Genomic DNA, 12,535 nt, shown 5'->3' with positions numbered 1-12,535 from the left:
TTAACAGTTTCCTCTGAAATAATTGTATTAAATTATGTTTATATTGAAAATACTAGTCACTGTTTCTATATATTTTATGTATATGGTCTCTGATTGAGCTAACATCAGCCTGATCTTGTTTCGTTACATCCTTCTTATAGGAACAGTCTTTTTTTGGTGAATCAAGGATTATATTTTTCATTTTACGATATTTCAGTGATTGTGTCCATACAACAAGCTTAAAATATTTTTAATAAAAGCCGTAGCAACTTAATATTTAACAGTAAAATTCATTATCATTCATGATTTTACTGACAAAAGGGGGGCTCCATTATCTGGTTACTGTTGGAAGTAAGTGATTAGAGACACAATCTGTTCTGTCTGGCTTCGGAATTTTCAATTAGAGTAATAATAATCAACGATTTGAAATTTATCAAAACAAGCAAAGAATTAAAATAACGTTTGCCGGTTTAAAACCTCAAATCATTATCACTAATATGTTAAAATATCTTGCAGACGTTTGAAAACCAGATAACTTTTGCAGGCTGATTCGGTTAGAAGTTCGAACTTATCAGACATTATTCTATATCTTTTTAAATAATATAAAATGAAAAGGAATATATTGTCCGACTGTAAAACAAATTTACAGCTTGCGGTAGGAAATACATTAAAGATATTGGTGACGTGAGTTCACTGTAAGGCTTAAAGGAAGACATCGGGAAGGAAAACCTTCTAAGCAAAAAGACGCTACAGGTAGCTGCCCATGCCGATGATGCGGCAAGCCAATCATATTCAGAGCTATAACTAACTGTCAACAACATCGAGCTTGATATTAATCTGAGTAAAACAAAGACTTCAAAGTAGAAAAGAAGGTACTGAAGACGCACGAATTATACTAGAAGACAATATTGAGTCGGTTGATCATTTTGCGTACCTGGGGTTGAAACTGAACCCAGTGGGTACAGAAGATGGAGAAATTCGCAGAAGAATAAAGGTAACCAATAAAGCCTATTTCGCAATTTGCCACCTACTAAAATATAAAAATATACACCGTAATAACATGCCGAGAGTCTAAAAAACAATAATTAGACCCATCTCAACCTATGGAAGCGAAGCGTGAGCCATGACGGAAAAAACAAAAACATGCTCAATGCCTTCGAAAGAAAGGCACTGAGAAAGATAGTGGGACGAATTGAGGATAATCTGGATATCTGGTGAACTAGATTTAATCAAGAATTATATAATTTGTTTAAAGATCCAGGTCAGGGAATATGATAAGAATGGAAAGCAAGAGGTCATCAAAAAGAATTTTAGATAGTCCAATGCATGGAAAAAGGCCAGTAGGAAGATGACGGGTCGCTGGAAAGATGCACGCGAGCTTCGGAGCATCCAGATTTGGAGGAGAGCGGTAGGAGATAGACAATCTTGGAGGCAGATCATAAAGGAGGCCAAGGCTGTTAAATATTGAGAAAAATATTAAAAAATTACTACGGCTTTATGAAATAATAAATTATATTATATTTAATAACAAATAATATTACTTTGCAAGTAACGAATGAAAGTCATTTCAGCAAATCAGGAAAAAAAATTGTTATTATCAACTCATAAATGGCTGCGTTTTATTACGTTCGCGATGAACCTATAGTTTGTCGCATAAATATTTAAATTCCGCCTTTCCTATAAGGAGATATTATTTACGACTTGAATAGTTTATGGAATTCATTTCTGCTTACGACTAAAAGCTTTTGTGTATGATTAAGCTTTACTGCATGTAATTTGTGGGTTTAAAACGTCTCATTGTTTCAGTAATTTATGAAAGTCCGTCTTAAGCAACCCCGTTAACATACTAAATAGAACAGGTGTTTGGATTCTATGTAATTCTTGAATTTAATATTTATGTTGTTTTTTTCATTGTATATCCGAATCATAATTATCACATTAATTTAAAGAAGCAATTTATATTCCCGATAGTTGTGTCTGAATGAAAATGTGCTTGACATTTGTTTTATATTGGGTTATTTTCTCATAATAAGCTGTCCTTATATTTGGCTGTATCACATTTAGAAAGTAATGAACAATGATATTTTGTAAATAACTTCCAAAAACGAATAGATTTTTCAAATTACATCTTGTATTAGAAATGCGTGTAGGTCTTACTTTATAAATTAATGAATTACTATTATTCTGATGTATTTATGTAAATTTATAGTTAAAAGAAAGATTTATATATTTATACAAGTGTTCGCGAGGCTTGGTTCGTTTCAATCTTCTGATATCTCGCGGGTTGTACAGTCGCAGTATTGTTTAGGGTAAATGATGTGACTCGGTGAATGGAGGTAAAACGTAATGAAACAGTGGTGTTTACATTATGTGCCCGTTATTCATTGGCTATATAAAAAAATGTGAAAAATACAATTAGATAAAACGGATGGCAGCGGTGTTACCTGGAGACGAGGCTTGGGCAGTCGATGGTGGCACGTCTAAACCAAACGATGATTGAGCACTGAATGAATCGAAATACCTTTCAATAACATCCCAGATAAACGTCTCGGGGTTGCCGCCAGCTATTCGTTATCGGGTTCTAGTTGGCGCTGCTGGCATTCCGCCCGTGTTCAACATCTGGGATTATATTTCTGGGTATTTTGTAGATAACGGTCCACGATGTAAAATTCGACATGCCTCAAGGTCGCTACAAGACTCCCCTGCCAGAATTTTACATACATTTACTCCAAGCAACAAAAATACAAAAAAATATCAAATACAAAAAAAATGATATACCAAACAAAATGTGCATGAAAAGGGGCTTTGAAAAATATGATAAATCGAAACGGTTGTGGTTGGTACGGTTGCGATCTGGTACGGCTGTTGATAGCTTCCGGTCCTACAGATATCGTTGCTTCATCGTCGCTTTGGCGCTTGAATGTGGTGCATCGACGATGTTGGGAACAAGCTATTTTTCGGACAGGGCTCCCGTAATCGACGCTGTGGGAGGATCGATTGTTCGACGACGTGGTAGCTTATTTTCTTCGACGACGAGACGTTGGCAATTCTGGTACCTCGGCGAAAACATGACGAGTCTACGGTGATTGCAATCGGTATCTAGCTTTTAGAGCTGCTCTGTGACTAATCCGTAATCACATACGTTACGGTAATTCAGCAAAAACAAATAACGCCGGTATCCGACCGAAGCTGCCCAAAGCCTTTCAAATCAAAATGTCTGCCATTATGACGGAGACGGCTAGCGAAGGAAGACATTATGATTTAAATATAACGCCGAAAGAAATGTTTAGCCCAGACGCTGATGATTAAGCAGTGATGTAAAAATGATGATTGAAAATGATGTTTTTTTAAAAAACTGAATTGGGAATAATGAAATGAAATTGAAGCTTCATTGTTCCAGCACTAAAATAAAATTTAATGAGGAATAAATGTTTGAATGAATGTAATATAGAAGGAATTTGAAAAGGAATAGGAATAAAATGAAAAGAAATATTGAAGGTAAAATCGAAAACGAATCGAATTAAAAATATTGAAAATTTTGAAACAAAAAATAATTGATACTCCGAAGCTTCATAACTTATTACTTACTTTCTATAAGTTTAATGTATTTTCTATAGTATTTAGAACTAATTGTAAGATGACGTTCCCCTTCTATATTCTTCTCTTTGGTCTGTTAATGCTATACATTAATCAAATTAGTGGTTAGTTGTTTCAAAGAGATTAATTAAAAGCGATTTACTTCTATTTTCAGTTTCGACAAAAGCCAACAATTATTCTTCTAGATTGCTCGAAACTGCAACTGGGCAAAGGGAGATTGGATGACAGCGTGACGGCATTCAGAAGGAGGCTGGAGATATTCAGACAGTCTTCGTTGCCCATGTTAAAAACCATGGACAATATTGGTCGTTTAACAATAGTACGTATTTTCGCATATCAAAATGGTGATACAAAGGATTGTGGGACGAAGGCATGATGAGCGAATATTGTTAAATCCTAACGCTAATTAAAAAAAGATAAAGGTTAAAAATAGTGAAATAACGAATTTATTGAATATTTCGAAAACTAGAACCAATTAAAAAAAAGTGCTGCTGATATGGACTCGGCCACCAATTTACGGTTGCTCAGTCCCAAAACCATGTATACTTTTGTTAATTTAAATATCGATTTAGGTTGATGGCGATACGGACACAGCTCCGGTTCAAGAAGATTTCAAGAATGTTGTGAAAGAACATATAGAGTATATGCTTTCGCATAGGCAGGAAGTTGAGGCTACTCCAGTAATGGCTAATCATATAGGAAATGGACATATACCAACTGCTAATGGACATATACCTAATGGAAATACTATACAAAACGGTAGGTAGAAATAGTAGAAAAAAGATATATTATTAGCTTCGTTTACGGAATGTGAGTTGAAGATTTGGTATTTTTAAAAACGAATTTATAAATAAATTTGTTACTATAATCATTTTTTTACTTTAAAAGGGCGAACTTTTGGCTTGAGAAAAAATGTTACAATATATATTGTTCTAAATATTGCCCATAATTTTCTACAACATTTTTCCAAATTGTCTGGCGACGTGTTAAACGAAATGTTGGTTTAGCAGCTATCCAATCATCAATCCATTTTGGTACTTCTTGATATAGACAAGCTATGCTGCATCAATGTGAATAAATAATAGGTAATCAGAAGGAGCTATGTCTGGTAACTATGCTGGGTGAGGTAGAACTTCTCCTTTGACTTGCAACAATTTACTCTTCACAATTCTTGCAACGTGTGGCTGAGCGTCGTCATGCAAGAACATGACTTTGCGTTAAAGAATACTTTATTATGAATGAAAATAATTCAAAATGATTTATATTCATTTTAATATGAATACTTTAATAGGTCAATTGAAAAGTCCCTGGCCTATCATAGTAAAACACATTTTTGTGGCAAATTTATTTTTTTTAATTCAACATAATTCCCTTCAAGGGCGATACATGCTTCAAAATAGGCCCCACCAGCGATCACCTCTTCATTCGACGAAAATTTCGTCCCAGCGAGCATTTTTTTGAGATCTGAGAACAGGAAATAGTCGCTGGGGGCCAGATCTGGAGAATACGGTTGATGAGGAAGCAATTCGAAGCCCAATTCATGGATCTTTGACACGGTGCACTGTCTTGAAGAAACAGCACTTCCTTTTTCTTTAAATTCGGCAGGTTTTTGGCGATTTCGTCCTTCAAACGATTCAATAACGATATGTCCAATGTCTCTGTTGATGGTCTTTTCTTTTCCAAAGTAGTCAATGAAAATTATTCCATGCGCATCCCAAAATACAGATGCCATAACCTTGCCAGCAGAATGTTGCGTTTTCCCACGCTTTGGAGTGGGTTTATCGTGTGCAGTCTACTCGGATGACTGTCGATTGGACTTCGGAGTGAAATAATGGAGTCATGTTTCATCCATTGTCACATATCGATGCAAAAACTAGGATTTATTATGCTTGATCACCTTCAAACACTGCTCTTAATCATCAACTCGTCGTTGTTTTTGGTCAAAAGTGAGCTCGCGCGGCACCCACTTTGCATAGAGGTTCCTTATACCCAAATATTCGTGAATGATATGACGTATATGTTCAGTTGATATCTTTAAAGTGTCTGCTATTTCATTTAATTTCAATTTACGGTCGTTCAAAATCATTTTGTGGATTTTTTAAATGTTTTCGTCGGTAACAACTTCTTTTGGGCATCCACTGCGTTCACCGTCTTCGGTGCTCATTTCAACACGTCTAAACTTAGCATACCAATCTTTGATGGTTGATTTTCCTTCCTGGGGCAGTGTCCGGAAACTCGGCATCAACCAAGTTTTTGCTTAAACTGTATTTTTCCCTTCAAAAAGCAATATTTTATCAACACGCCAAATTCTTTTTTATCCATTTTTGTCAGAATAACAAAAGTTGCTTCACTCAAAGTGCTGCAATTTACAAACTAATGATCCGATGGATGTTAAATTTATACACTATTAAATTTTTTTAAATTATAGTATCATCTATGTGTCAACCAGAACATATAATAGATAATCAGAAGGCGCTATGTCCGGTGAGAACTAAAATTTCTCATTTGACTTGCAACAATTTATTCTTCACAACACTTGCAACGTGTGGCTGAGCGTTGTCGTGCAAGAAGACATTGCGTCGAAGAATACTTTATGATCATGAATATTCCGCTTCTGTGTCGATGTGGGTAGCTTTTCTGAATTAACCCGTACCTTTTTGTATTTGGGATTGTTGTAGTAGATTTATTTTTCAATACCAACCACAATACGCCACAGAAAACTTTTTTGTTTGGCTGGTAAGCAATGAAACCGCAATGTTGAAGCGGTTCGAAACGGCATCTTCAGTCAATTCGTGTGGTAGCTCCTTTTTGTCCCTATTTAATCTTTCACATTGTATATAAACATCTAAAAACAACTGATTTATCAACTTTTAAGCTTCCTGAAAGTTTTTATGGATATTAGTCCAGTCGCCTTCACGATTTTCAAAAACTTGATATCAAAATTAGCAGTTTTAAATCGTTAAAATCGACGATCAACGGGATTCGGCAGATATTTATTAAAAAAGGTAATGAATGGTATACATGTACTTTTGAGCATTCCGTTATTAGCGCCAGTGTACATTAAATAACTCATTAATACCATAATATATCCAAAGAAGTTTTGAACATACGTCATCTAAATTTGTGACGTCAAAACGTCGCAATGTTGCCGTAACAACTCTAAGTTTTAATTCAGTTTGGCTTTGACATGTAACATTAGGTTAGGGTTGTGTTTGATTATATTACTATTGAACTCTTTTCTATGCCCTTTTCTATGTAGTTGTATTCCCTGGAGGCTAATCCACCTACTTAACAATTAAGTAATATATTTTACTTTCATTAGAGAGCATATTTACTTTTTACGCTTAGTTCTTGTGTCCTGGGGTACAGTGTTCCTTTTTTTTGGCAGTAAAAATGCTCACCTCTCTAACGAATATTACTGGCCTTAATATTACTATTTTAAGAGGGGCCCTTCATTATCTCGTTCCTATTTAAAGTAGCTTATTAGAGACGCAATCTGTTCTGTGTGGCTTCGGAATTTTCAGACTAGTGATAAGTAGCGATTTGGAATTTATCAAAACAAGCAAAACTTTAAGACAACGTTTGCCGGTTTATAACCTCTTATCACCATTGTCTTGAATAATTCTGCATACGTTTGACAACCGGGCGACTTTGACAGGGTGGTTCGTTTACATGTTCGAACGTATCAGACAGCACTGTATCTCTTTTTAACTAAAATGAAATAAGAAGGAAAATATTGTCTGATTATCAAACAAATTTACATTGCGGCAGGCAATACATTAGACATATCGATGACGTATGTTCACAGCAACTTTGGATATACTACGTAATATCCTCACGATATTTTAACCCCAAAATTTCATAGCGCTGAATATCAAAATTCGTAAAATGTAAGAAGTAGAAATAAATTTACACCAGTTTAGATTGAAACTTAATACCAAGATGTAACCAATAAATATCTATAATAAAATTAATTTTAACTTAATATCTGCTCCAATTTTTAATTATTACATTTTATATAGAAAAATTGTTGCACCCATAAAAAAATTTATTGGCATAATCAATGCTTAGAATGTTTTAATGACGTGGCAAACATATTTTAAGGCCGTGGATCTGGGATTTTATCGGTGACATTGGGATATTTCTCTCCATCGATACCGACGCCATCGATTATTGATATTACGAACAAGGACAATTTATCAAAAAATGAGAAATGACCGTACAATATAATCTTGGCAGCTGTAAATAATGTTATAAGTCACGATCAGTCATTTTTATATTGAGCACAACTTATAGCCGTTTAATATAGCCGCGCGTGGACTAATAAAATGTAGCAATTAGTACAGACCAAGGATTATAAATAAATAGTTTTTGTGTTTGTTAAGAAGGATTTACCATTATAATTAGCTCGTTAAATGTTTGCTAGAAGGACGTTGATCTAAATCAGTAATATTTCGGTGAATATTTTTCAGCTCGTGCAACCTAATTTCTATTAAGTGTTAAACATTGTAATATTTTTTATAGTGATAAAGAAATAGAAAGATTTTTTAAATTGGGATATATGTTTCTAAAGTTTTTTTTTTAAATTTAAGACCATATCGCTAGTAATTTATTAAACCAAAGAAACAGTTATTGGTAGATGTAAAGAAAATATATTAATATAATTAATAAAATTATTAAAAATATACGGTTTCCTCCATTTCCTCTAATTTTTTTCTTTCTCTATTCAGTCTTCTTGCTTCGAACAGGCGTTTGAAGTCTTCTTCTTTGATACGTTCATCCTAGATTTCTCCTTAATTTTCTCCTCTTCGTTCTTACTTTCCATATTCTCTTTACTTATTTGTGTCCTTCACGCGCTGTAAGTGTCCCATCCAAATAAGTTGTCTCTTTTATATATATTCTCTCACTCAATATTGAGGTATTTTCTGATTTCTTTACTTATTTTTTGTTTATTTCATTGTTATTGCTTGTATCCTACTTTTATCTCTCTATGTTAGGGTTGGTCTGTAAATTGCTTTGTATACTTTCATTGTAGTTTTACTTTTTATTGGTGAATTTATATCTATAGCAAAGTACAAATTTATGTTTTTTTTCAATTCAGACATTCAAGTCCACGTCTTAGCTTTTATTAGTTTCTATACCCATATACTTAAAGGTTTTTATTTGTTTCAATTGTTCAGTGTTTTCACTTGACCTGTTATTACAGATTCTTACAAAATGACACAAAGAGTTTTAGATAGATACTGCCTATTATTTTATCAGACAATACCGGATACCAACCCAAATAACCACATACCGGCATATTAACACAATTTCGAGGAATACGCCTCATTTGTTAGAAGATAAAGTCCCTATGGTAGGCCGAAAACTTTTCAATTAACCTGTTACTAGTGTATCCGCTATCATTTGAAGCCAAAATGTGTTAAAATTAGATCCAAGAAATATTAAAATAATCTCAGTATCAACCCCAATATTGCCATTATTTTCGGTTGATGGAAACTGACCTTTTTTCGCGCAATATGTACAAATCAGTTGATCTAGAGACATCAATATAAGTTTTTTTGTAAATGTGCTTTATTTCTTCAATTGTAAGCATTGTTCAGCAACAGTGTTTTCAGTTTTCTGTAAATATAAGTGTTATAAACTGGAAAAAAGTTTCGTACCTCTGACGATAGTTTGGTGAGTCATACATGTTACCAAATCCAGACAATTTTTAATGATATGAACGAACTAATGATTTTCTAAGGTCTTGCTGGACGCAAAATGCAATTTCTATGTCAGTGTATATATTAAATGTATTTTCAGGTCATATACCAACCGCAGACGCTACCCTCCATGATTTAGAAGAAACCGCAGTCCAAGACATTAACACTATTAGCAAAAGCGTCGAGAACTCAATAAATAACGGCTACACCAACGGTAAGGCTCAACTAATCAACGGAGCCGCCAAAATGACCAATGGCATCGCTAACGGATTTGTGAGAAGCGATCAGAAAGTCCCGATATTCACCAGTTTAGACAACGGCCACAGGAGCGACACCTACAGTGAAATCAACCATATGGACGGCCATATTTAAGGCGAAACTGGACAAGTGAGATGGAAGTAGGCTGTGACGTTGACGTTTCGTTTGTTTTCCGTGTTGACAGTCGCGTGCTGGCCATGCGACTCTACACAAAAATGTCGACATGTTGGTATTATCTAATTAGAGTGTTAGGTATTTAGAGAGTACAAATAACTTCATATCAATTAACAAAATTCAATTCATTCTTTGTTAAGATAATTCATTTCTAAATATATACAAGGTATGTTATAAAACAGGTCATGTTTGCTTTTATTGTATTTAAAATAACCGAAGAAAAGAAAAAGAAACATATAACGTATATTATTTTGTATATGTTTAGATTTATTAATGAATTTATACATTATTATCACTATATATTAGTTATCTTAATTTTTCGGCACGAACAAAATATATGGACATGAAATGTGAAACAAAGTCTATGTGACCCTCTTAGTCGTTGTTAAGATATACAAGAGTCCGGACTGAAGGAACTAAAAGCAGTTGAGACAAAGCCTTAAAATGTATGATTTGAAAGACAAGCGTTCAATAAATCTGCCTTATTTAATGTTACACATATTATACACATTTCTATTTATTATTTATTATTTTATTAATAACTAAATTTTAATTATCAACATTCGGTTGAAAGACGTGGGTATTGTCAAAGATGGATAAAAGCAAGATACAAGCAGTAAAAATGAGATGCCTTAGAAGTGTGTGGGATAGACATGTTAAGAAGTAAAGATCTTTATAGAAAAAAACATCTGCTTTGAATCGGCAAAAGAGTACATAAAATAAGCATAAAATGAAAGACAGGAAGGAAAGAAACCCAAACACAGCACATTAAGAGAATATGGAAAGAATGGAAAGTCTAAATAGAGATATTGTATAAGAGAGGAAAAACTCTCGCAGAAACAAGAAAAGTAAATAACATAGAACAGACACTAAACATAATAGACCTACAAAGGTTAGTGGTACAAGATGTGCTTTCTAATTATATATATTTAATTTTAGAAATTGTACTTCCTTGTCTTAATTAAAAAGAAATGTTGATAATAGAAAGAAATTCCGTTGATATAATCATAAATATATAATATATAATATAATATAAAAGACATCGCTATTCTTCAAATACGGACTCTAATTAACGGTTAAACGATGATTAACATCACTTTATGTCTGCATATTAATTACTAAAACTCTTTTTATTCAATACATATCAGTATTATACTTTTGTTTTGGTATAGGTTTGGTAAGCAGTTGAACTTAGTGGCCAAAATGTTACTATATGATGCACTTACTTATCATTAAGTATCGCACGTCATTACGTCAAAAACTATATATTTCTAAATAGCACGAAAATACTTATACGTTAAATTAAAAGAAAAACCTTTTCTAGGATATATTTACACCTTAATTACACTAATCAATCAAATGTGCCTTATTACTTATTAACGAATTGGTATAATATAAGAGAATCTTATTTTTTCTCAGTATTAATGATATAATGAAGGTAAACTTCTATTTTAGACATCAACAACTTGGGATATACGAATATAATTAAGCTATTAATTTAACTAAACGATGTTTGACGTTTTTATATAATTCGTGGAAGTCTAGTTTGGTTGAATACTGAATATTAGTTGTAGCTGTAAGTAGTGCTTCTATGAAGGGTTATCAGGGTCCAAATATTGGAAACGAATATGGGTTTAATATTAACCGAAGAAGCAGTATATTAAGATTAAATTGTGTAATCACTTTAGTTTTGTCTGTAACTTACATATTTAATTATTACTTGATATATTTCTAACACAAGTTTATTTATTTTTTGTCCAGTTATTCTTTACTATTTGTACCAAACCATATATAGAATATAAGCATACAAAGTTACCTTAATACCTTAATTTAATCAAAAGTGACAAACTTATTTTATGCTGGCTAATTGTAAATAGATTTTACACACTAATAAATGTTATTAGAATAGAAATTATAAACATATATCTATTTAGTTACTACATATTTTCTTCGTATCTATTAAAGTAGCCACAGATAAAGAAGAAGGTACATTTTTTATTAAGAAACAATACTTTTTATAGACAGTTTATACATTACTTATTAATATATTTTATAGTTACTCCTCTGATACCATATATAGTTTAGCCAAACAGCACATGATATAAACTTTTCTATTTATACAATTGTTTCCTTTTTTATATGTATATTTATGCAATCTGTTAGTTTAACGATAAGTTGTTTTGTTGGGAACACTATTGATGTTAGTTTATCCAATAAATATTTTGTTTATTACATGTGGTTGTTTTAATTTTGTTATGAATTCTCTATTTATGAATTTTCTATATTACACCGAAGCATAATGCTGAATTTCAAAGAAGGAAATATGCGAATTGAATGTCTATGTTGAAATAATTTTGATGATTACCTCTTTTATTTGTTCATGTTTCTGTATCTCTATGTTTGACTGTTAATGTTTATTTGTATGTCTTAGAAATAAAAGAATAACATGCTGCTGTTGTTGTCACCAAAGAAGGAAAATAGAGTCAATATAGGAAATAGTAGCTCAACAGAAAAATATTTACAAAAGAAAATTCTAGTAGAAATAGTGAAACAATTTTAGAAATAATCCTAAGCTAAAAGATATAAAAAACTATTTAAAAAAATGGTTATATGGGCTCTTAAATGGAGTAAAGAAATAGGAGAGATAAAGCAAATAATGGAAGGAAAAATAGATACAAGAATTGGATAAAGAAACAAGGGTTAACCAAACAATTAACCTTTTCTTATTAGGAGTGAGGAAACATAAGGAACGAGATAGAGAAATATATAAGTAAGTACGAACGAAGAAGGGAAAGAAAGGAGAATCAAAGAAAAATCATCAT

At 32.6% G+C, this 12,535-nt stretch overlaps 1 protein-coding gene across 1 annotated transcript in view; it reads left to right on the top strand.

The window, feature by feature from the left end:
* Nucleotides 1-9,792, top strand: part of LOC143202833 (adenylate kinase isoenzyme 5) — a 42,527-nt gene extending 32,735 nt beyond the window's left edge. Inside the window, exons 9-11 of the mRNA XM_076414682.1 lie at nucleotides 3,731-3,895; nucleotides 4,149-4,335; nucleotides 9,382-9,792. Coding sequence (XP_076270797.1) covers nucleotides 3,731-3,895; nucleotides 4,149-4,335; nucleotides 9,382-9,653 — 624 coding nt within the window. The 3' untranslated portion in view covers nucleotides 9,654-9,792. The remainder of the gene's footprint in view (nucleotides 1-3,730; nucleotides 3,896-4,148; nucleotides 4,336-9,381) is intronic.
* Nucleotides 9,793-12,535: the final 2,743 nt, after the last annotated feature.

Source organism: Rhynchophorus ferrugineus, unplaced genomic scaffold (genome assembly GCF_030347505.1).
Source record: "Rhynchophorus ferrugineus isolate W39M unplaced genomic scaffold, kcgeb_rfMv2 rfM9, whole genome shotgun sequence".
NCBI lineage: Eukaryota > Metazoa > Arthropoda > Insecta > Coleoptera > Curculionidae > Rhynchophorus > Rhynchophorus ferrugineus.
The sequence above is the reverse complement of the archived record's forward strand: the minus strand, read 5'-3'. Positions and strand labels throughout refer to the sequence as shown.